Source organism: Petaurus breviceps, unplaced genomic scaffold, assembly GCF_028583685.1.
Source record: "Petaurus breviceps papuanus isolate PSGF00001 unplaced genomic scaffold, PetGlider_PUasm1.0 186, whole genome shotgun sequence".
NCBI classification, from domain to species: domain Eukaryota; kingdom Metazoa; phylum Chordata; class Mammalia; order Diprotodontia; family Petauridae; genus Petaurus; species Petaurus breviceps.
This window is the reverse complement of record NW_027185798.1, coordinates 21738942-21765237: the sequence shown is the minus strand read 5'-3', so window position 1 is coordinate 21765237 and position 26296 is coordinate 21738942. Positions and strand designations below refer to the sequence as shown.

Genomic DNA, 26296 nt, shown 5'->3' with positions numbered 1-26296 from the left:
GACCTCTAGCTCTAGGCCACTCCAGTCACAGTTGGACAGTTCTCAGTGCTGAGGCTCAGTGTAGAATGTTTTCTGATTTGGCCTGAGAAGGGGAAACAAGGAAGGAACCCAGGTGAGGCTGAGAGATGGGCGCTGTTGGCAGGCAAAGCCCAACTCCAATCTCTGTGGCATTTCTGAAGAAGTCCGATTGGAAAGGGGAAAAGCAGAAGAGGGAGGCAGTGGTGCCCAGCTTGTATCTGGGAGGCATTGAAATTCAGAGGCCGAAGTCCCGAGACAAAGATCATAATGAGACAGGAAGGTGGCATAGGAAGGAGCCCATTTGCATGACAATGAGCAGAGCCCAGAATAGAAAGCTGGAGGGATGCAAGGGTGAGGTTGGCAGCTGGTCTGGTTTCTCTCTCAGTAGACCACCAGGTCTGCACAAAAGGAGACGGGAGAAGGAGGAGTGGATGGATGGATGAAGGATGGAGAAGTGCAGTGCACTGCCCCTGCTGGGGTTAGGGCAGGATGAGGTTTAGGAAGTGTGTAAACATGAGCTAGCTGTGTCACCTGACCCGTCCAGGCAGGACTTTGGCCTCCCTTCCCCTCTCCTCCCTCCTCTTCTCGTCCTTGAGAGGTGGAATTTGCACTTGTTTTCCAGTTTCCCTTTCTCTCTTCTTTGCTTAGGAACTGATGGGAAGGGCAGGATGGCTACTACCCACTCCGAGCTGTATGATGCCATCGTCATTGGGGCTGGCATTGAAGGCTGCTTCACGAGCTATCACTTCGCCAAAAATAAGAGAAAAGTCCTTCTTCTGGAGCAGGTAACATCTGCCCCCTCTGCTCAGGGATATGCTGAAGCTAGCTTATGCAGTCTCAGGAGAGCTGATGGTTACATTTTCAGGAATCAGCAAATGCCAGAAATTTGGGATTGTTATTTTGATTGTCTAGACTTTAGAAAGTGGTGGAGAAAATGTTCATATTGCAGATTAAACTTAAAAGTATGTCCCCAAATCGTTCCACCCCAGCCCAGAACTGGTTATTAAACACTGACTGTTCAGTTGTGTAACTGTAACCCCAGGGACTTTGTTCATGGCCAAAGTTTAGTTTCAAAAGATACTGGAGTGGTTTGCCATTTTCTTCTCCAGTGTGTTTTTATTTTGCCGATGATGGAGAACTGAGACAAATAGGGGCTAAGTGGCGTGCCCAGGGTCACACAGCTAGTAAGTGTCTGAGACCAAATTTGAACTCAGATCTTCCTGACTGCAAGTTGGGTGTGCTATCCATTGCATTGCCTAGCCACCCTAACCATTACCTCTGCACTAAGCTTAAGCCTAACAATTTTCCCTTCCTGGGTGAAAACCAGGGGACAAGGTCATGTGACCCATTAGGGATTCAGAAAGTCAGAACTGGAAGGGGTCTTAGAGGGCACCTAGATACAATAGAGTGGATGACTTTAGAGTCAGAAGACCTGGGTTCAAATCCTGATTGCTACTTCTTACTTTTGTGACCTTGGGCAAGTTGTTTCCCCAGTCTGGGCCTTAGTTTCCTCCTTTGTAAAATGAGGCAGATGGATTAGATGATTGTAAAAATACTTTCCAGTTCTAAATCTATGCTTTCATGAACCTCCTGGATTTTAAAGACAAAGAAATTGAAGCCCTGAGGAGGGAAGTATTAGGAGAAGAGGCCAGGACTCAGATGAGTTTACTGACTCCAGATCTAGTATTCTTTCTCCTACATAAATGACAGAGATAACAGGTCAGCAAAGCAGGACTGTAGCACCTGGACCACCTGGGCCTGAACTATGAATCAAAGTAAGGCATGATGGTCTATAGCTTATGTGCCCAGGGTCTACTTTATAGCCTTGCTTGTTAAATGGTAGGCGGGAGGTAGGACAGGACTAAATGATATCTGAGATTCCTTCCCTTTCAGCTAGACATTCTACCACCTTCTGAACCTACCCAAAGTCCTTGCTCATCTGCACCCCTAGGATCATCCCCTAATTCTTGACTCTGAGCCCTGCCCTTTGCCATCTTCCCACAAGGTATTTTCTCTCAACCCATTCATGCTTGTGTCAGATTGGAATGGTCTTGATTAGGTTCAGCTAGGTTTGATTGAGACCAACTTTGATTCAGGATACTCTTTTTCTGGAGGGGGGGGGGGCTTTCTCAAGAAGAATTTGTATACTACTGGGGAGGTATCTTGGCACCCCTACCATGTTGCAGGCTGGCAAAGTTGCCTATGTCCCTGCCTGCTTTTGATGGGAAATTCTAATCTCCAAACAAACCTCTCTTAGTTCTTGTCCTTAAAGGGCAGGAAAAAAGAATATGTGAGCACAATGGATATGCCTCAGTGTCATGGGGAGACGATTTGTAGCCTGCCTGTCCTTTCTAGGACCTACCACCTCTAGTAACTCAATGGTTTCTTAGCACTATCTCTCCCATTCTCTTGTCATCATTAAGGGCTCATTGGAGATTTACTTATTTTCATAATGAGGTTTAGTGATTAGAAACTGTTTTTTCATTACTCTTCTCCGTCTTCTCAAAGCCTGAGGGTTTTTGTTTTTCTGAAAAAATAGGTAGGAGAAAGAGAGGAAAGAGGTAGCCATCCTACATCCTCTGGCTTATGTAGCCCCATCAAATGGAGAGATACTGATGAGTGAACAGCATTTAGTATCACTCAACTGATGCTCAAGCATTTATTAAATACACACTATATGCCAAGCACTGTGCTACATGCAGGGGTTACAAAGAGACAAAAAATTAAAAAATTCCTACCCTCAGGAAGCTTACATTCTTTTAAGGAAAACAATGTATACATATATATGTGCATACATGTACATATACACATATATGTATGTGTATACAAAACATACATGCTCATAGATTTAGAATTTGAAAGGGATATTAAAGATCATTGATTCCAACTAGAGTTTAAATGATTTGTCTACCTTCACACCACTGGTAGAGTGGGATCTGAACCCAGATCTTCCTGACTTCAATCTGTATTCATACCATCCATGTTGAACTCAAGATGTTTTGACTTGATCTGAAATGATTTTTTGTAGACCCTTTAAGACTCCACTCAAGTACCACCTTCCATCCCTCTAGCTGCTAGTGCCTTCCCATCCAAAGTGACTTTGTGTTTGTTTTGTATGTGTCTTTCTTAGACATGTTTATACATATGTATTTGTGTATGTTGTCTCCCCTGTTAGAACGTAAGCTCCTTGGGGGTCGGGCACTATTTTAATTTTATCTTTATACCCCCAGCATTCATACAATTACTGGCACATAGCAGGTAATTAGTAAATGCTTGTTGATTGATTAACCCTTGCATGAGGGAATTCTGGATTGTGGATGGTGGGACTTGAACACTTAACATTACTGCTGGAATTGGACAGCAAGGAGACAAGAGAGAATGGAGTTTGTGGATCTGACGAATCAATAGAAATAGCAAGGCACTCCACCCCAACCGCACTGTTCCCTGTCCCTGGTCCTGATTTCCATGTGCCTCTTGTCTCCAAAGAATTTCCCTCATCCTCTGCCAAAACCTTAAATGTGTCCCTTGAAGCTCATGTTTGAACCCAAAGAGAATGAGACAAAGAGATGTGGTGGGGGGAGGGAGCAAGAAAGGCAGCAGGAGAAAATGAAGGTTAGATGACATAGTGAAAGTGTTATCAGAAAGGAAAAGGGCAAACTATAAAAGACTAGAGCCTAGGGTAGAACAAATGAGAAACTTCTATCTTCAGAGTAAATGGAATTAAGTATAGTAATGGGCTACCCAGAGAGAGGGTGGGTGGAAAGAATTTGAAGAATGGGAGAGGGATTCTCATTTGAGTGGGATAGTCCTTCCTAGAAGCCTAGAGAGGGGGGAAATGTACTCTCTAGGGAAAGGAGAAGCTGATGGGTAACAATTGCTTTTTCTCTTTGTCTCTCTCCACTGATTCCTAGTTTTTTCTTCCTCATTCCCGTGGAAGCTCCCATGGGCAGACCCGCATCATCCGCAGGGCCTACCCTGAAGAATTCTACACCAAGATGATGGAAGAGTGTTACCAAATATGGGCCCAGCTGGAGAATGAGTCTGGGACAAAGTTATACAGGTTCACTGGATTTGGGGGTGGCAGGGTCTCCCTAACATGAGGGTCTTCTGACCAGGAGGGATTTTTTAATGTGTGTGGACTAGCTGTGGTGTTGGAATACTAGATATAGCTGAAACAGACTCCAGAGGCCATCCAGTCCAATGCCTTTCCTTTTACAGATGAGGAAACTGAGACCTGGAAAGGTGAAGGACGCATTCAGGGTCACACATAGGATGAGAGATTTAGAACTGAAAGGACCCCAGAGGCCATCTAGTCCAACCCCCTTCTTTTGCAGATGAGAACATGGAAGTCAAGGGAAGTGAAGAGATGACTAAGTTCATAAGGTAGTGTCAGAGTTTGAATTTTAATCCAGGTGCTCTGACTCCAAATTTAGCAGTATACCAGTCCCAACACCACGTTTAGACTTGATCCCTCAGGCTAGCAGAGTGGACTTAGGGAAGCTGGGGGAGAGACTGACTGAGGTTCTTGGTGGGTATCTAGAGCTGGGCAATATTGCCTGACGTCTGCCAGTACCCAGTCATTCTGAGGAGAAACTTAAGGAAATAGGGAACCTTTTCTACCTTTGTTGAGAGGTGATGTGGAATAGTGTTAGAACTGAATTTGAATCCTGCCCTCTGTGACCTTAGAAAAGTCTCTGACCCTCAGTTTCTCATCTGTAAAATGGGGACAATAATAACTGTAATGCCTACTTCCTGGGGTTGCTGTGAGGCTTAAAGGAGATGTCTGTAGAGCTCTCACTGGATGGTAAGAGGCACGGCTGTTGTAGTGAATGTGAGCTGGCCTCAGTCAGGGAACCTTAAATGCCAACCATGCAAACTGTGCCTCAACAGGTACTGACTGTGAGGCTGCGGTCAAATTACTTCATCTCTCACTGCCCCAGGCAACTCCCTAAGGCTTTACATTGCAGAGCAGGTGTTGGACCACAATGGGAGAGAAAACTCTCTATGGGGGTTCCTGTAACTGATGGAATCCCAGATCTGGTCCATGTGCAAACAGGCAGACAAAAATGTCTGTCGTTATCACCAACACCTTGCAGTAGGATGCTAATTATCTTAAACCAGGATTTAAGATGAATGATTCTGATTTCCTTTTAGCTTTGGCTTTCAGGTACCTGCCCTCATCACCCTCAACCACATTCCCAGCCTACAGAATTAATGCTACCTACTGCATGGAGAAAATCTCATGAGATCAATTCACCCGGATTTCACAAGGATTAATTAGTCACTTACTAAGTGCCAGACACCGTGCTAGGCAACTGGATATAAAAAGAAAAACAAAGCTGTCCTTACCCTCAGGGAGTTTTCATTCTACTAGGGGAAAATGTGCTTATAGATAAGCACACACGCATTTTCCCTGTGTATGTTAGTGGTCGTTCAGTCACATCTAACTCTTTGTGATCTCATTTGGGGTTTTCTTGGCGAAGATACTGAAGTGGTTTACCATTTCCTTCTCTATCTCATTTGACAGATGAGGAAACTGAGGCAAAGAGGGATAAGTGACTTGTCTAGGATAACACAGCTAGTAAACCTCTGAAACCAGATTTGAACTCAGGTCTTCTTGACTCCAGGCCTGGTGCTCTACTGCACCACCTACCTTCTCCTTTCATATGTGTATCTATACAATATATTATAATGTATAATACACTATATATAACTATATACTACATTATGTATAACTGTATAATCTATATTACATATAGCTGGGAAAACATGTGTATAGATAAGTAACTCTATGAGAGTGTTACTTATCTATATACACGTCTTCCCCTATATATATGTATATATGGTTATTTAAAGTAACTATATATGTAACATATAGTTTCTTCCATTATATGTACATATATGTGTATGCATATATATGTACATATGTATATATCTTAAAATTGTACTAAGAGTTTTGGGACACCTTGTGTATGTGCATATGTCTCTTTTTCTATGTGTTTATATGTATATATACACACTTATACCATATATATACACAGACACAAATGCACACATATATACACACACATACATATATGTATATACACAAAATAATTTCAGGAGGAGTAGGAAGAATAAGGGAAATCAGAAAAGGTCTCTTGGAAACAGATAAAGCGTTTTTAGAGTGCTTACTCTGTGCCCGACTCCTTTCAAAACACTAGGGATGCAAATTCAAGCAAACAAGATAGTCACTGGCCTTAAGGACTTTCTGTTATAGTGGGAGAAGACAGTACACAAAAGGGAGATGGAAAGGAGGGGGCAGAATTTGGAGGCAAGAGGCCGAGATCAGAGAAGATGGCAGAGGTAGGAGAGGAGTGAGCCTGGCCTGCCTCCTTATGGCCCACTGGCCTGGGCCAGAGAGTCACCACCAGGAGAGGGGGGCCTTAGGTCAGAGGCTTGAAGGAGAGGGTCCTTTGTGCTGAGCCTTTGAGAGAGCTGAGGGTCACTCTCCTAAATCGCTGGCCACCTCAAGGCTGTGTGATACAGTGGAGAGAGCATGAAATTTGGGCACCGTAAGACTGCATTCAGATCTCTGACTGCCATCTGAGTGGCAAGCAGTTTCCCCTTTATGTGCCAGGCACTGGTGTGTAGACAAAGAATATTTCCTGCTCTCGAAGAATTTATATTCTACAGAGAATGTAAGGGGCTGGTATTCTAATGAAGGTGATAAGGTGTAAATACATATCAAGGGAAATCTTGGTTCAGCTGTGCCCTGGTCAACAAGGCAAATGATGCTGATTACAAACACACACGGCTTATATAGACAGGACTGAAGGACTTCTATATAAGGGCAAAAAACAGCCGATTCGTACCCATGTTATCAGGAAATGGGTTTTATGCCACCTCAGCTTTCCCCCCATGTCTAAGTATGCCTATGCTAGGGGATGTCCAGACCGCCATTTCCTGTAGACTGCTTGTGCTTCTACCCAAAGGTCAAGCCAGATTTAAACATGGAGTTACTAGGCTAACTTTGGGCACCCATACACTTGAACATGTAGTTCATTCAGTCGTGTCTGACTCTTTGTCATCCCTCAGATCATAGCATGACAATACTGTCCATGGGATTTTATTGGCAAAGTTACTGGATTGGTTTGCCATTTCCTTCTTCAATGGATTCAGGCACACTGAAGTTAAATGACTTGCCCAGGGTCACACAGCTAGTAAGTGTCTGAGGCTGGATTTGAATTCAAGTCTTTCTGACTCCAGGTCCAGAACTCTATCCGCTAAGCCATAGAGCTGTTACACATACATACACACACACACACACACCTTATTTCTGTATATATTATAGATATACATATATATTCTAAATCCCATGAGTGAGACAGCTCATAGCTATTAGGCCACTTCTGGGTGGAGGGGGATGGGCTCCGCTACTCTCTATCGCTCCCCCCTCCACTATTGAGCTCTCAATCTGGGAGGGAGGCTGAGCCCATTTTCCAGCCTGAACTGTAATCACCCCTCTCCTTCCTCTCTGAACTCCCCACAAATTGCCGCTGCTCCCCCGACAGGGTGTCGGGTTTTTTAATGGCTGGGAAGCAAGAGGTTACCACGCTGTTGCAAAAACACCATTAACTTAAGAACAAAACGAAAGCCATTATGCAGATACAGCAAGGGCAGCTAATTACAGATTTATTCCTACCAGTAGCGGCTAATGTGTCCAACACCAAATAAAAGGGCTCGCCTGTCCATCCTGCTGGTGGGAGAAGCAGTGACTGAAGGACAGCTCCCTTCCTCCCCTCTCTGTCTGTCTGTCTTGAGTACAGCAGACCTGTCCTAGACCTCAGAGGGTAAACTTCTTTCTGAGAGAAAATGAGGTGAATAGGGAATCAGGTGGGCAGTAAATGTCCCCAGTATCCTTTCACAGAATCAGAGACTCTCACAATTCAGTGGGATCCGAGAAGCCTAGCTCCAAAGCTGGGGGATCTCAGAGATACTGAGATTATATAGAATTCTGGGTTTGGAAGCATTGAATCCTATCTCTGATACTTATGAGCAGTGTGAACCTGGGTAAGTCCCTTCTCTCTGTCTCCATTTCCCTATCTGTAAAATGGAGATAATAATAGCACCCCAGGGTTGTTGTGTGAATCAAATGAGATAATGACTGTCCAAGGCTTAGCACGGAGTCTAACACGTAGTAGGCACTATATTAATGTCATCTCTTGGTAGTAGTAGTCATATTAATAATAGCCTTACAGATTTAGAGTTGGAAGGGACCTGAGAGGCCACGTAGTCCAACCCTCTAGTTTTACAGATGAGGAAATTGAGACCCAGAGAGTTCTGTGACTGGCTTAAGGTCACACAGATTGTTAGTGGCAGAGTAAAAATTTGAACCCAAAGCACTCTTTTCACAGTACTGTATTGTATGTGACTCTCCCCACTCACTTCGGTTTAGATTGTTATTAGTCCTAACCATCGCTTGAAGGCCTCCCTTGGAGGCAACCACTCTCACTTTTGGATAGCTCCATCCAGAAGTTTTTCCTTGAATTGAGCCTAAATTGACTTCTTGGCCATCCCCACCCCTTGCTCCAGGGAGACTAGATGGCTTTAACTTCTAATCCTTCATCCCAGTCTTGCAGAACAAGCCTAATTTCTTTTCTCACAACTGTCCTTCACCTCCTGGAATAACTATCTGGCCTGCAAAATCTCTGAGCTGAACATCCCTGGTTCGTTCAGTCAGCTAGCCAGTCTCCCTCAGGCATGGTCTCAGGTTCCATCATCCTCATGGTGGTCATTCCCTGACTGTAATCCGGCCTGTCAGTGTCCTTCTTGTGAACTCTGGGTGTGGTCTGGACAAGGCTGAGTCTGCTGGACCTGTCTGTCACTTTTTATGACTTTTGAGCCATCTCTGACAGTGCTGGGCCCTGGGAGATGGAAGAAGCAGGGAATGAGGAGGCACCTGGAGCCAGAGGCTGAGGGCATGCAGGGGAAGGGCTCTGGAAGGAAGGAAGAAAGACAGGGGAGAGAAGGCAGACAAGGCTCTCCATGGGTGTTTGAATCAGTCAGGAGATTTCCACCAAGGACCCAAATTAACCTGAGAGCCTTTATCTAGAAGATCACAGAATTAGAACAAATCTCATTCTGAAATGGATAGATAAACTATTCCATTCCCTCGTGTCTGGATAGGATCCCACCTAGACCAACCTGAGCCAATGAGACATTAACATGCTTTTAAAAAAGACAGTCAGACAGGCAATTTCACAACTACCTTGGATAATTCAGTTCAATGTCTTGCAATGCTCAGCATCAAAAATGGGATGATTTATGTGAAAATGCTTAACAAAAATTTAAAAGCACTAGCTAGAGGTCTCAGAATTCCCTCGATTCCTTTCCCAGAGCACCAGCTCCCTCTTAGAATGGACCCAAGGAGATGGCTTCTGACTCTGTCGGAATCTTTCCTATTCTTGAATGCCAGCTTTGAGAGCATTACCTCTGGACCTTCTGGACCACCAAACTTGGTCAAGGCCTCTAGGCTCAGAGATGAGAGGCATTACAGTATGGGGGAACAAAGCCTGCCTCTGGAGTCAGACCTCTTATACTTACTACCCATATAACCCTGGTAAATCACAACCTCACTGGGGTTTAGTTTAGCCATCTGTAAAATGAGGAGGCTGGACAAGGTGGTCTCTGGGGTCGCTTCCAACTCTATACTTATGATCTTATGATGCAAGCTCTGCCTCTTACAACCTGTGTGACCTTGGGCAAATGGCTTCACAGATCAGAGCCTCAGTTCCCTTATCTGTAAAATAAGAGGGTTGGATTACATCTTTAACCTCTAAATCCTTGATCCCACTCCTGTTACCTGTTGTTAGTAGCTAATTTCCTCCCCCCGCCCCTTATTCCTACTGCCAAATACTCCACATCTCAAGAGTGGGTTTTCTAGGGTTTATTTACTAAGGGAAAATGAATATACAAATTAAGAAATAACATTCCATGGTAAGGTAATTAGAGATATGCATAAAAGAAATGCCTGAACTTTGTAACCAGCTCTTTAGCAGAATTTCCCCAGGCTTGGTTGGACTTGGCCCACTGCCTTTTCTAGACTGGGAGAGGCCTTACATCACCGCAACCAGCTCCCTCTTGGTCTTGAGCTCTCTGGAGAAACTGATGTCTTCTGACCCTGGAACACTCCCCAACCCCCAGATAATTTGTCTAGACCATTTTATGACCTCAGCCTCCCTTTTAGCCAATCAGGAAGCCTCCTTGTTTGAGGATGGCCCACATTCCTACCTAATCCCTCTCTTTCTGACTTTCCTCCTCTGGCGACTAAGAAAATAACAGTGGTGCTACTTACCTGTCCTGGGACCGAATTCCTCATGTGGGCCCCATTTTGGTCATTTGTAAAATGCTGGGGATTGGATCAGATGGCCTCTGATAACCCTTCCAGCTCTAAATCTACCATCTCCGTAAGGTTCCCAGTGTCTCCAAAATAGAACACTCTAATAATAGCTGGCAATAAAAATAATAGCTAGCATTTACATAATGCTTTAGAGTTTGTAAAGCACTTTACAAAATCATCTCATTTTGATGATTTTATCCTCATAACAACCGTGGGAGGTGGTGTTTTGTAAACCTTAAAGCATTATTGAAATATTAGCTATGCTTATTATTTTCCCCTTTCTTTCTGGTCTTTCTTAGTCCAGGCCCAGCGTTCTCACCCATTGTACCATTACCCAGCTGCTTCTGGGGCCTAAAGTGCCAGATGAACCCTCTGACAACCGTGCTGCAAAGATAGCTAGAATGATTACTAGTACGAGGAAGTCCTACCTTATAGCTAATTTAAACCCCTCATGCTATAGCTTCAGGAGACTGAGTGGGAGTGGGAGTTGGGAAACAGAGGCTTTATATATAAATGGTTTTCTCCTATACATATATATTTATACATAAATACGTATAAATGGCTTTCTCCTGTACATTGTACAGTCCTTGAATACCTTCCAGCATTTTTTTCAGGCTAAAAGTCATTCCAGATCCCTTTGCCTTTTTTTCATGCATCATGTTTTCCAAGCTTTTCATCTCTAAATCTTTGGGCCTTTCCTCTGGCTCCCTCCCTGACTCTCCCCAGGTCTTGTGAAACAGGGGAGCCTGTGAAACAGAAGCCTGGAGATGCCTGCTCAGGGTCAGAGGACCTCAGTTGTTGTTCAGTTGTGTCTGACTCTTTGTGATCCCATTTGGGATTTTCTTGACAAAGATATAGTGGTTTGTAATTTCCTTCTCATTTTCCAGCTGAGGAAACTAAGGCAAACAGGGTTCAATGAGTTGCCCAAGGTCACAGAACCATTAAGTGTGCAGGGACAGGTTTGAGCTAAACGTATAACCTGATGTCCTTATTCCCCACCTTCTCTCCTTCCTCCATAGAACAGGGGACTTGAAGGTTGGGTCTATTTCTTTTGTCTTTATATCCCCAGTCTGGCCTGTCACAAAGTAGGCACTTGATTATTGATAAATCCTGTTATGTCTCTAAATAAGCTTAATGCATATTTAACATAAATAGTTGTGCAATGGGCCTAGAGTCAGGAAGACCTGAGTTCAAACCTAATCCCAGACACTTGCTAGCTGTGTGACCCTAGGAAAAGGAAACAATGTCCTCTAACTTCCTAAGGTTGCTGTAAGGCTCCTGTGGGATAATATTTGTAAAGCACTTAGTATGGTGCCTGATTATTTTATTTTAGCACTAAACATAGTGCCTGGCAAATCACTTAACCTGTTTGCCTCAGTTTCCCCATCTGTATGGGGATAATAATGGCACCTACCTCCCAGGGTTGTTGTAAGGCACAAATGGTTGTAAAAGGTTTCACACAGGGTCTGGGACACAGTAAGCACTTAATATATGCTTATTTATTGATCGACCTTTGGGAGTCAGCTGCTGTTGCTTTTTACAGCTAGCACGTAGAGAGAGACTCTTAATATAAAGGCTTCTTGAATGAATGGGATAAGGCCCAGACCTGTGATTTTCTTAGTACAGAGAACTCTCTGGTGAGGAAATGCCCTCCTCTAATTCAGGTCAGCGCTTTCTTGGCCATGTCTGGTCCCCGAGCATTGAGGGGTTGAGGGGATGCTCCTGGGATCACTCAGTGTTTGTAGGAGGGCGAGCCCAGGTGCTTCTGACTCTTCTCTGTCACGCCTGGCTTTCTTTTGTTGAAGGAGTGAATGAATGAATGTTCTGTCACAATAAAGCCCACTAAGAATCCTCAGCTGGGGCTTCTCATCTCTCTCCACCCCCACTCCCTCCATTCCCAGATCTGGGTGGGAACCAGAGATCGGCCCTCCTTACCACGCTCAGACTCCTTCAGTCCACCAATGGGGACACAGATATCATCAATGCAGACCTGGGCTCTGTGATGTGTCCCCAGGCAGCAGAGACAGAGAGAAGAGGCCCCAGTTCTTGTCGGCTGCCCCGCCTTCTCCCTTTGAGGCGCACCAGCCTGCTCCTGACCCCGGCTGGCCCTGCTTAGCTGAGATATCAGACAAGATCACAGCCCGAGGCAGTACAGCTGCAGGCAGAACCCGGTGGCCCCCACGGCAGCAGCTGCGGCTTCCTCTGTCTACAAAAGTGTCTGCCTTGTCAGCTGAGTCCCCAGCCCCGAGCAGTCTTTGTTAACTGATGCCACCTCATCCCACTGAGCTGGGGAACAGGAGTCTCTCCAGAAGCTGGTGACAGCAGAGGCTGGATTCCAACTCTCCTCTGGGGTCCTTTCCTTGAGATCAATAATCAACGATCAATCTTTACTCAGCACCTACTCTGAGCCAGGCATTGTGCTAAGTATTGGTGATACGAAAAGAAAAAAAGACAGTCCCTGCCCTCAAGAAGTTTACAATCTAACAGAGGAGATAGCATGTAAACAAATACGTACAAGTGAAGCTATAGACAGGAGAAATAGGAAATATTACCAGAAGGAAAACATTAAGAGGTGACCCCGAGATCTGGCTCTGTCCCACACCCTCAATTTCATTCATTTCATAGGTGTACAGGCTGAATCAGGGCCTGGGATGCAAGGAGTCAGGGGCTGGCCTGCCGTAGACGTATTTGAGGGTAGCCTGTGAGGCCAGGGAGTGAGTCACCAGGGATGCTCAGGGGAGGGGCTGTCAAATTGCATGGATTTGTGGTAGGTGTCAATCCCCCGCCAAATAAAAAATGTGCTCCTTATCCACCACCCTGTCCCTCACTCAGGGCACAGGTTTTCGGGGAATTGTTGCCCAGGGCCCAAAGGGCCCCAGGAAGGTTGATCAGGATTCTAGCCTGAGATACCTGGGAGGAAATTGAACCCCTCCATCTCTTCTCTGCTTTTCCCTGCTTCCCTCCTGCTATTTCCTGCCCCCCCAAAATGGTGAAAGCGCCTGTCTCTTGACCCTACCCAGTTAGGAAGGTGTTAGCAAAATAAGTGGGGGTGGAGTGGGGGGGAGGGGGCAGAGAGCAATTTGTGTGTCATCAAAGGACCCGGGTTCAAACCTTGGTTCTTCTCATGTGATCTTGAGCAAGCACCTCCTTTCTGAGATCAGCTCTCTCTTCTGGAAAACTGAAGCCGTTAAAATCTTGGTCACTTGCCATCCTGACATTCTATGATTTGGTCACAGGGGTGCTGTCAGTCACTTTCCTACTGTAGTAGTAGGGAGAGAGGATGGTTTATGCCTCAGTGAGGAGACATGGAGGCTAGGGGGAATCAGGGATGGCCTTCCTGCCTCTCTGTTGGCATCTATTAACACATTTATCATACACTCGTGGTGAATATAGGGACTAGATTTGGGAGTTGGAAGGAAGTTCAGAGGTCACCAAAACCAGCCTTCCATTTTTGTGGTTGCTCAGTTGTGTCCGACTCTCAGTGACCCCATTTGGGGTTTTCTTGGCATGGTTTGCCATTTCCATCTCCAGTTTATTTTACAGATCAAGAACTGAGACAAACAGGGTTAAATGACTTGCCCAGGGTCATGCAAAAACTAAGTTTCTGAAGATGGATTTGAACTGAGGTCCTCCTGACTCCAGGCTGGCTTTCTATCCACCGTACTATCTAGCTGCCCTACACACACAAGTATATTCAAAGCAATTATATAAGATAATTTCAGGGGAGCCATGAGCAGTTGAGGGGGTCAGTAAGGCTCTAACATTGGAGGTAGTTTTTGAGTTGAACTCTAAAAGAAACTAGGGATTCTAGGAGTCCGAGGTGACAAGGGAGGGCATTCCTGGCATGAGGGATAGCCTAAGTAAAGGCACGTGGCAGGATGTGGAATTTCATGTATTAGTGACAGTACGAAGACCACTTTGGCTAAATGCTGATGCGCAATTCTTGGACACTACTGGGACCTTCCTCTCCATGATAACTTTAGCTGGTCAGTCCCCAGTCACCCACAGTGGCTCCTACCTCAGCTTCCTGAGTTCACTCCTCTCCCGCTCATCCAAAACTCAATAACTAAGAGCTGAGTGGACAAGGAGTCCCAGGAAGCACGGGGACAAGAAATTAATGCAGAATGGGCAGCCTGTTTATTGGGCTCTAGGAAGGGCCATTAAGAAAATCAGCACTTAAGTGATTTTCAATCTGCCTCTGGAAATCATCTATCTTCATAGTGGAGTGGGTAGAGGTGGGGGGAAGCCGGGCCTTCTCCCATCCCTGTCTTGATTGACTGGTTTCCAATTCTTTAGATATTTCCCACCGGAGCCTCTCACCTATCTCCCATAATGACAAGTCTTTGCATTTCCAGGCAGTGTTTTACATTCATTTCCGATTTGCTCGTAATGGTCAAAAAAACTCTTTCTCCAATCCAAGCTGTCTTCTCCAGCCGTGCACTGTTTCCCCCAGGCCAAATAGCTCAGCCGTGATCTACGAAAAATGAGAATTTCCCAAACGCAGCTCCAGAATGGAGGAGCGGCGGGCATCGCCAATTCAGATGGAAAATTTCCCACTGTTAGATCAATAGCTGGGATAAGGAGTAAATGCCACGAGGGCAGAGAACTGGAGAGGAATGATTACAAATCATGGCGATGGCTGCACCATGGTGTGGGGGGCGGGGAGGGCACATGATTTCCTCTACCTTCTCATCTAATTTGGGAACTAGAAGATCATCGCGCTCTTCAGAGTCCAACACTTTCCCACTGTTTTGTGTGATTCAAGAGAGCAGACGAAAGTTTAGACCTGGTGTTGGGTATCAATCAATCAATCAATGGCCGTTTATTAATCACCTGCCACGTCAGAGCACCGTGTGTTCAAAGACAAAAATGAGGCCATCTCTGCTTCCAAGAGCTTCTGCTCTGTTGTAAAGAACCCAGAAAGACTAGAGTTCAAGTGACAGCTCCGATGCCTGCCGCTGAGTGACCCTGGGCCAGTCACTTGATTTCTCTGATCCTCAGCTTGGCTCACTGACTTCAAAAGTGAGGAGGTACTCCACAGGGTTGTCATGTTGTGAAGCAGCTGTGTTGTATTGTGACTCTCTAAGGAGATAATGCATAGAAGGTAGTTTGCAAACCCTAAAATTGCTATGGAGATTTGGGTTATTATTGAAAACAGCCTAGCTTAGTAGAAAGAGCACTGACTTTGGAGTCAGAAGCTGGGTGAGTGTGTGTGTGTTTATATGTAGGTGTATGTGTAAGTGTATATACATGTATGTGTATGCATGTGGATTCTCTGTATACACACGGATTCTCTGTGCATATATACATATGTATGCATACATACATACACATAGATTTTTAAAATCTTTTAAAACCTGGCTTCATAACTCAGTTTGACTACTTAATACTCGTGTGGATAGAAACAAGCCACTCACCCTCTCCAGACTTCAGTTTTCTTAGCTGTGAGTGAGGGGGGTGACTAGATGGCCCCTAAAGTCCCTCCTAGCTCTAACCCTATAATTACACCCAACATCATAACCCTTGGTAAGAGCCCAGGTGAGGCACAGGTCACATTCTTCTCTAACTGTCCAAGTCTTCTATTCTCAATCTGGACTAGGAACCAGAGGTTTTGTATACTGACACTACAACATGAAGGATTTAAGTCAGACACAGACACACCTTAATGCTCTCCAAAGCACCTGAGGGGCAGAAAGAAGCCAGAGAGGAGGAGAAATGTCTTCCTCATTGCCTATACTGGCCAGCATCATAGGCTTAGAACTGGAAAGGAACTCAAAGGTCACTTGGTCCAGTTCCCGTACAGCCCTGGAAGTTCTAGATCCTGTGTGACCTCTCTGAGCCTCAGTTTCCTCTTCTGTAAAATGAGAGTTTGGCATAGATAGCCTCTGAATTTCTTCCAGCTCTGAGGTATATTCCAAGCCTTCATTTTGCTGATGAGAAAACGGAGGGCCAGATAGTTAAGCAATGTACTCCAGACGCCAGAGGTGATGGGGAGGGGGGCGGGCTTTCTTGGTGAGGACCAGCTTGAAGGAAGAATCTCACCTTGGGGGTCATACATAGGAAGAGCTCATTTCTTTCCTCGTTTCAGCTGCTCTGCTGTCTTTGAACCAATGAGCTTTGAAGGTGCACAGAAAAGCTTTCTGTCTCCCTCCTGTCAGTGGAGAATGCCAGGGAGGCGGGGGCCATGGCAAATGAATTGGGTACACTGCGAAACTCTGTGTACGACACCAGCCCCAGGGTCCCTGCTGTGTCCCTCCCCCTCCCCTGCCCTTCCCCATCTTCCCTTTAATCCCCTGACCAGATAATATAGGATTTGGAAGCATGTAATATCCGTGAGACTCCATTATAGGCTATTACCAGCTTTGTGCTCCGTACCTGGTGGATGTGCCAAGCTGACAGTGGTCACCGAAGCTGCAGGACTGAGGGGTGTGTGGGGAGGATCTGCCTCCCCCCGGGGCCATTCCCCCTTGCTCCCCCTGACACTGCAGTCCAGCTTCTTCCCCAACTGTACTTTAAAAAAAAGGAAGCGAGAGACAATGCTGGGGAGAGAGGGAAACTGTCAGAGAAAAAGAGTCTGACAGACTGAGAAGGGAGAGCTAGCAAGCTGTGGGAGCCGAAAGATTCAGGGAGAAATGATAATAGAAATCCCGACCTGTGCATTGTCAGAGCTGGAGGGAAACTGAAAGACCTTCTGGTCTGACCCTCTCAATTTACAGAATAGGAAACTGGGAGGGGAAATAACAAGTTTAGACAACAGGGAACTGTCAGAGAGCCTAGCTCTCCTGACACCATGGCCATTCCCTGTGCCCTCCTGTTATGGACCACAACGCCTCCCAGAAACACAGAGAGAAGCAATGAGAGATAAAACTAATGAACAATGAAAAGAAGGATGTGTAGACAGGGAGGAGACATAATGGGAGCCAGAGGGAGAAAGAGATGGAGAGAGGCAGAAACAGATAGAGATAGAGAGACAGAGAGGCAGACATAGACAGAGAGAGGGGAGCAGGAGAAAAAAGGGCGAGTTAAGTGAGAGAGAGGAAAGAAGAAAAAATGAAAAAAAGAAAGAGCAAGGAGTATGATGGTCTGTAAGAGGCTGGATTGCATTATCTGGGAGGCCAATGGGTTCATTTCTCAGAGCAGTAAGTGGAAAGAACATTCAACGTGGATTCCAAGAACCGCGGATCAAATCCTGGTTCTGTGTGACCTTGGGGAAGTCATTGTCCTCCTTTAGAAAATGAAAGGGTTTCACTAAATGTCCTCTAGATTTCCCTTCCCCATCTAGCTTTAAGATGCTTGGACCCCACCCTTGTCCAACTATCTTTCTCCCCACAGGCAGGCAGGATTTCTGGTGCTGGGAAAGAAGGAAGAAGCAGAGTTTCGGGCCTTATGGGCCAACTTGTCTAAGCAGGGTGTGGAATACAAGTATTTAGACTCTGAAGAGCTGAAGAGACGTTTTCCAAATATTCGGTTGCCCCCAGAACAAGTGGGAATCTTGGAGTCATCTGGGGGTGTCCTGTATGCCAACAAGGCTCTGAAAGTACTACAGGTGATATGAGAATGGTGGAGGGGGACAGGGAAAGGGGAGGGAGTAGAAGGAGGGTTGGGGGGTCAGGGAGAACAAACACCCTCTCAGACCCAGCGTTCTAGGGGAGAGGGTGAGGATTAGGTGTTGGGTACCACTGGGTGGTACTACTATTACCAAGGATGCACCATTCCTAATCAAAGACACAGCATTGTGTCAATCAATAAACATGGTAGAGGGATTTGTGATTTCCAACTCTCTGGCCTATCTCTTGGGGTGAGCATTTTGGACTAGAAAGACCACTGTATTTGGAGTGGGATGACTTGGGTGCTAATTCTTATCTTTTTTTTTGGAGGGGGGAGAGCAGGAATTGGGGTTAAGTGACTTCCCAAAAGTCACATGGCTAGTAAGTATTAAGTGTCTGAGGTTGGATTTGAACTCAGGTCCTCCTGACTTGGAGGCCGGTGCTCTATTCACTGAGCCACCTAGCTGCCCCCTTGGGTTCTAATTCTGTACCCACCATTTTCAATCTATGTGTCTGGGGAAATAATTTATTAGATGGAGCAGGTTGTATCAGATCAAGACCTAGGGTCTTGGAACTTGGTTTAAAATATATATGTATTTATATATATGTAGCTATATTTGAATAGAATCAGTTTCCTTCGTAATCCTATGTACTTTACTTTATGCATTTAAAAACATTATTGTGAGAAGGGGATCATAGGTGTTATCAGACTACCAAAGGGAATCTTTTTAGGGCCCTTCTAGGCTCTCAATCTATCATTTTTTCTCCCCCTCTGTCCCTCCCTTTTCTCCCCTTTTTAGGATTTAATCAGACAACTAGGAGGCGTGATCCACGATGGGGAGAAAGTAGCAGAGATAAAACCTGGGTTCCCAGTTACCGTGACAACCACCACCAGGTCCTATCAAGCCAAGAGCTTGGTAATTACTGCAGGTCCTTGGACTAACCAGCTTCTCCTCCCCCTGGGAATACAACTGCCTCTGCAGGTAAAGGGGAACAGCCCAATGTGACATAGTCTGGGGGGGGGGGAGGGGAGGGAAGGTGAGAGGCAGGCGACCAGAGATGGGGGACTTGGCCCCAGTGGCCCAGGGACCGAAAGCCTCTTGGGCATCCATCAGACAGTGCACACATTTCCTAAGCACTTGCTCTGTGCTGGCCCCTGCAAGGATAATTGTTAGAGATCCTAAGAAAATGCAAAATCAGTGCTTGCCTTCATGGAGCTTACAATTCAACAAGGCACACAGCACACACATATATAAGCACACACAGACTACAGTTAGCCCTTCCACAGCTAGGGGGCTAGGGGTGTGGCATTCCTGCGATCTGGAAAATCCACCTAAAATTTTTTACCAGAGAAGTCTCAATTTTTTCTTTTTCTTTTATGGGATGTTTACAGTACCTTATTTTAAAATTTGGGTTGAGTATTTGGTCCTATTTTAACTTTTAAAAAGAAATTGTGTATATTTATGTATTAAAAGATAGAATATGTTGATATTCCATAATACTATACATTTTTATGCATTTCTGGGTTTCTAAACCTTTTCTGTGTCATTTGCTGGCCTTTGCATGTCATCTGTGGTTTCTGCAAAACTCCCCCAAATTCTTAATTTCTTACTCTGACCCAAAATGTATTGAAACCACCATGGGAAAAGTTGCTACATGGAAGGGATAATTGTATTTGCAAAGGAATGTTGGGAGGGAGGGCACCAGCAACTGGGGAGGTAAAAAAAAAAAAAGGTTTTCTTTAACAGATGTTCTTAAGTTGGGATCTATGAATTTGTTATAGTTGCTTTTTTTTATTGATAACTAAATAGAATTGGTTTCTTTTGTAATCTTTATTTTTATTTTATTAATTAAAAAAATCATTATAACAAAGGGTCCATAGGCTTCACCAGACAGTCATCTGCCCAAGGGGTCCAGGACACAAACAAAGTTGAGGACCCCGATGTAGAAGGATGTGCTTGAGATGGTTTTGAAGGGAACCAGGGATTCTGAGAGGAGGAGGGGAGGAAGGAGAGTATTCCAGGCATGGGTGATGGTCAGTGTACTTTGATAGTGAATGAGGGAACCACTTGTGGTTGAGCTGATTTGTTGCAGAAGATTTCAGGGGGAAGACAGGAACAAGAATTACCCAAGAAAAGGGAGGTTGCTATTTGCACCAGTGGAATACTAGTGAGATCAAGGAAATACCCAAGAATATATTTAATTTCAATTCTATAATCATTTACTACATTTATGCAAACCGAGGTGTATTGGTTTAGAGTCCAAAAGTTAGGCCCTGTGAACAAGGGGCTTGCCACCCTATCCTTATGCCTTCTAGGTTCTCTCTCTCCCTAGAGGCAGTTGCTTCAGGTTTACGCCCTTTCTCCATCATCTCTCCCCTCCCCTCCTCTGTCCTAGACCCTTCGGATCAATGTGTGTTATTGGAGAGAGAAGGACCCTGGGAGCTATGGAGAGAACTTTCCATGCTTTTTTGGGCTATTTCCAGACCTGGGTCTACACCACATCTATGGGCTGCCTGCTACAGAGTACCCAGGGATGATGAAGGTGAGTGAGTAGGATGATTCTGCTGTTCTGGGAGGTCACTTCTTTCAACACTTTCCTTTTCTGTGTTATCTACATCCCCACGCCCATGAGCAGTGGCGCAGAAGCAATGAATGCATATCCTGGGACTTTATGATCAGGACATTCTCTCCAAGAGCCTGGAAGGACTGGACATGGCTCCAAACACAGGGTGGCCATAAGGATGGTCATCTGGATATCTCCCTCTGGCAGCAATGAGAAGAATTCACAAGTCCCTGGACTCATACCATATCATGCCTATGCATGAACCATGTCATGTCCTATCATATAAAGTAGAATGATAGATTTAGAGCTGGAAGGGACCTCAAAAGCCTTCAAAGTCAACTCTCATTTGAGAGAGAAGGAAAGTAAGGCACAGAGCAGTCAACTGACTTGCCCAAGGTCACACAGCTAATAAATTTCTGAAATGGTATTTGAACTCAGATTTTCTAAAGCCCTATCCACAATTCCACGTATCTCCCAGTGCCATAGAATTTAGAGCTAGAAGGGGCCTTATTTAGTTCTTTGGTGCAGTGGAAAGAATCTCAGTTCCAGAGGGCAGGGAACCTAGGTTCAAATCCTAGCTTTGCCCCTTACTCCGTCTGTGATCTGAGACAAATCTCTTTGCTTATAAAATGAGGGGCTGAGGCCAGATGATCTGAAGATGCCTTCCAGCTCTAAATTGTCAAACCTCTAAAGTCCTTCCAACTTTAAACACTCTTTGATGCCCCTCATTTTACCAAGGTGGAAATGGAGGATCAAAAAGACAAAGTAATTTGCCCAGTCACAAAGAGTCAGGATTAGAACCAAGGTCCAGATGCTTTCCCACTGTGCCACATTGCTTCTCCAATGTTGTCATTGTGTGTCACACAGTATGTGTGTGTGTGTGTGTGTGTGTGTGTGTGTGTGTGTGTGTGTGCGCGCGCGCGCGCGCGCGTGCAATCCAGTCCTTTCTCCCCTGGCTGTGTTGGGACAGCTCCATCCCTTCAGCTGGGTGGGGTCTGCATGGGAGGCGGACCCTATTCGCTGAAGCCATCCCCGATTGGGTAGTAGATCGCCTATCACCATGGTAACAAAGCCGACCCAGATGAGCGGGACTGCCCCTCAGCATCTCCAGACGTAGCAGATGTCCAGATCGTCAGCAGCTTTGTGAGAGATTACTTCCCTGGCCTGCAGCCTCAGCCTGCCATAATGGAAAGCTGCATGTACACGGTAAGGGGTCTGTGAGGGCCCCACCGGGGCTCCTGGAGTCAGTGCTCCCTCCTGAGGAGAAAGGGGGAGAGGCAAAGGCTGGAGCCCCAGTCTGGGCTGCATTGACCTTGTCTAGCCCCTAACATCTGACAGTGACTTAATCCCTCTGGCCCCATGCGTTTCTCTACCAGAGGGAGGCATGCAGGGGATGATTACTATCTGTCATTAATAAGCCAGGCCCAGCCCTGACAGCCCCTTCCAGCATCCTCCCAAGCTCCCACACAGGATTGGTTGGTAAGCTGCCCAGCTGGGCATGTCTTAGGGACATAGAGAGGTGACAGCTGTCACCAGGGCCTGAAGCGTCTCGATTAGCTAGCTGATGAGCATTTACTGTGCACCTACTGTGTACAGAACCTTATATTAGAGAATGGACAGATGGTCACACAGGGAAGTTTGGCAAAGTTAGTGAAGATGCTGGGGATAAGAAATCTTGCACTGCCTGAGGTGCCCTGAAATCTTCTGCTCCAGAAAATTACCTAGCCCACCCCTCTCCCTGCAGAATCAAAGCCTGCATTTCCTCCACCACCCCACACCCTGTAATAACTTCAGCAGCATTCACCCTATCCATGATTCTTGCAGAACAGCCCAGATGCGAATTTCATTTTGGATCGGCACCCAAAACATGCCAACATCATCATTGGGGCTGGATTTTCAGGTGAGGATGGAGGCAAGGAGGAGGGGAATGGGTGAAAGGATTGGAGTGATTTGGGGAGGGTGGAGGGGTAGACTGTTTTTTTGGCCTGGTGTTAGGGAGAGTAGCATTCCCCCTGGCATTGAACTGGGAAATTGGGCTCTGAGGGTGCAGCAGTGTGTAAAAACTGTACCTGAGCTCTGAGGGGTGAGAGAAGTGGGGAATTACTGGAATGGGCAGCAATCTCTGGCTCTGTGGGGAAGGGGAAGGGAATATAGTTAGTTGTTCGTCTAGAGGGCAGAAGACTACATTCCTAAGGAGCCTGTGTTTCTGAAAGCAGCTGAAGCTCTTTTCTCCTTTCCCTAGGACACGGCTTCAAGCTGGCCCCTGTGGTGGGGAAGGTCCTGTATGAGCTAGGTACGAAGTCAACCCTATCCTACGATCTGACTCCATTCCAAATCAGACGCTTCTATCACCTGAACAAAGCATCTCTGTAAACCCCTGGTTAAGCCTTCCTTCTCTGCCTCTGGTGCCTCCAACATAGTATGCACTTAATAAATGTTTATAGATAGATAGATAGATAGATTAATTGAAAACTCACTGAACTAAAGGGAGACTTGCCAAATTAAGGGATAGTGAGACATCATCCATGTTTTCTACTCTTCTTGATTGATCTAGGATCATTTATCCTGTCTGGATGACTTTTTTTTTCCTTTTTTTGGAGGGCAATTGGGATTAAGTAACTTGCCCAAGGTCACACAGCTAGTTTTTTTGTGTGGGTGTTAAGTGTCTGAGGCCCTGACGCCGGAACCGATCCAGGGTCCTCCCGACTCTCTGGATGACTTCTTAATCCTGTCCCTAAAAGTAGTGCAGACATTCTGGAACTGGAAGGAAGGGACCTTGAAGACCAATTCCTCAACAGGCAGGGAAACAGGCCCAGAAGCCCATAGGGGTGGAGAGAATTTTCTTCTCTGCTGCTCTTTGAGAACAGGGAAAATCCTCCAAAAGCAGGACTGGCTTTGATGCAGATTTTCTAGAGAAGGGGATGGGAGTATAGGCAAGGCTCTTTCTGAATATGGACTTTATTCTCATCTTTGTAATCCCAGTGCCCACACAAAAGGAGCACTTATTAGTGCTTATTGGTTGATTGATGCATATTTTGCATTTCCCATTGTTTCTTTCATTATAATGTAAGGTCCATAAAGGCAGGGACTGGTTCCTTTTTGCCTTTGTGTTTCCAGTGCCTGGCATATAAAAGGAGCATGATAAATGCTCATTGACTGATTGACTGATCTCTATAGCTTTAAGATTCTTCATTTTCTGAAAACCCAGAAGTCATGGGATTGAGTCTCAGCTCTGCCACTTATTAGCTGCCTGGCCTTGGACAAGTCACTTGCCATCTCTGGGCCTTTGTAAAATGATGAAGTCAGACTCTATGTATGACCTCTTGATCATCCTGGCACTCTGAGTGCCAACTCTGAAACACTCAAGAACCTCTAAAATCAAGACAAAGACTCGATGCATATTTCATTACATTGACGTCTGTTGTTGGATTTATGCTCCATGCGATCTAATTTCTGTTGGGCTCCAGGTGTCAGCATCTTGGAACCCTCTCCACCCCCATGCCTCCCAGGCATTCTGCCCCTCCCACACCCTTTTCCCCCCTCATCATTCTTGATTCCTTCCTCATCCTGTTCCTGGCTCCCATTCCCTCTTTAAGGTACCTTGTCAGGTGCTTATGGAGATGGAACCGTGATGCTGGAGAGAGATGCACTCACTTAGAAACCTTGCTCAATGTTTGAATGTTAAATGTGCCATTTTATTATCATTAGGATCGTTCCCATTTAGAGAAACCTCGTGAGCTGGCCGCATCTTGCGCTAATTGCTTTGGAAAGGAGGAAGGTCTTATCCTCCCCGGCTGGGGTGGGAGGGATGTGGGGAGGTGTTCTAAATGGGAGAGCTTTAGGTATAGGCAGAGCTAGACGCATCCAGAGTTTCTACAGGGACCAGGTAGATGGCGTAGTGGAGGGAGTGCCAGGCCTGCCGGCAGGAAGACCTGAGTTCAAATCCAGCCTCAGATACTTCCTAGCTGTGTGACCCTGGGCAAGTCACTTCACCCTGTTTGCCTCAGTTTTCTCATCTGTCAAATGAGCTGGAGAAGGAAATGGCAACCCACTCCAGTATCTTTGCCAAGAAAACCCCAAATGGGTCACAGAGAGTCAGACATGACTGAAATTACTGAACAATAACAAGAAGTTTCTCTAGTTAGGGCCAGTCCAAGCCAGACAGAGAAGTCAGAATACACTGAGGAGAGAGCAGAGGTCATGAGAATCACTGGGAAAAGAGGGTCATATCATCAGGATAACAGATGGAGAGTTGGAAGGGATACTGTAAGGCATCCAGTCCAACCCCTTCATTTTACAAGGAAACTGAGGCTCAGAGAGGTTACATGCTTTGCCCAGGGTCACACAACTAACTAGTAAGGGAGAGAGGAGTGATCTGACTCCCAGCTCGGGGCTCTCTCGGACCATGCAGCTCAGGGAACAATAGCTGATCACAGGAGATAACATATATGAAGTCCATTGGAAACCTTAAAGTGCTATGCTCATAGTAACTATTATTAGTATCACAAGGTAATACTGGAGGGACTTCAGGGGACACCTTGTCCAACCCCTTCATTTTACTGAACAGGAAACTGAATCCCACGAGAGGTGATAGAATTTGCCCCAGGTCACCTGGTCAGTGAGTGGCAAAGGTGGCATTTGAACGTAGGCCCTCTGACTCCAAATTCAGTGCATTCCGTGACATTGTGCCAAGGAGTCCGGTATGTGAAATTGAGCCAATGGGGAACAGAAAGGAGAGGGAGTTTATTCCATTGTTCTTGTGTCTACAACTTGATTTTCCAGAGCCTAGGAAGGATTGTAAGCTGGTACTGATTTTCTCAGTGGGTCAAAATGCAGCCTGTCCTGCCCATAATAATGAGTTTCTTTCCCCTTCATCAGCTTAGCTGGTTGCCACCCTCCTCCCCCAGCCAGCTGCAGCTCTCCTTCCATAATACTTAAAGGTTTTGCAAAGCACTTTTCATACATTATCTCATTTGAACTTCGTGACAACCCTGTGAGGTAGATACAACAGAAATTCTTATCCCCATTTCACAGATGGGAGAACTCAAACAGAGGGGTCGAGTGGCTTGGTCACAGTCACACAAACTTTTAACTGTCAGTGGTCAAATCTGAAGCAGATCCTTCCTGGATAAATGCCAGTAGCCTTCACCTTTCCCTACTATATTGTGAGTTCTCTGAGGGCAGAAACTGTCTTTTGTATCTCCAGCTTAGCACATTAGAGGTGTTTAATAAACACTTATTGATTGACCCCTAGCTTAACACACTGTAGGTGTTTAATAAATATTTGTTGAGTCACTGACTATGCCTATGTCATGTTAATTTCACTTAGTCATAGAATCCCTGATTTGGAATGGACCCCCATAGCCTTCTACTCCATCTCATACCAGAAAGGAATCCCCCTCTCTAATGTCCCCCTTAAGTGGTCATTTAGTGCCTGCTTGAAGTCCTCCCAGGAAGGAGCCCTCTACCTCCCAAGGTAGCTTACTTTTAGATATTCTGATTTCCCAAACATTAAGACTAACTTTACCTCCTGGTAAGTTCCACCCATTGCTTCTAATTCTACCTTAGATCTGTTTCTCACAAGACTGAGCTTCAAATAAGTGGAAGATAGCTAGTATGTCCCCCTGGGTCATCTCTCCTTTAGGATAAATGTCCTCCATTTAGAGATTCATAGATTAAAAATTGTAAGGAAGTTTAATGATAATTTAGTCCAAGTCTCTCATTTTGTAATTGGGTAAACTGAAGTCCAAAGAGGTTAAGTGATTTGCTTAAAGTCACACAGGTG

The 26296-nt window shown here is 45.5% G+C and overlaps 1 protein-coding gene across 1 annotated transcript; it reads left to right on the top strand.

The window, feature by feature from the left end:
* The first annotated feature begins 614 nt into the window (after positions 1-614).
* Positions 615-25810, top strand: PIPOX (pipecolic acid and sarcosine oxidase). The gene is made up of 8 exons (XM_069089772.1): positions 615-803; positions 3930-4078; positions 17732-17945; positions 18747-18929; positions 20344-20490; positions 21559-21717; positions 22336-22411; positions 22754-25810. The coding sequence occupies exons 1-8, from the start codon at positions 687-689 to the stop codon at positions 22882-22884; spliced, it is 1176 nt and encodes a 391-aa protein (XP_068945873.1). The 5' UTR covers positions 615-686; the 3' UTR covers positions 22885-25810.
* Positions 25811-26296: the final 486 nt, after the last annotated feature.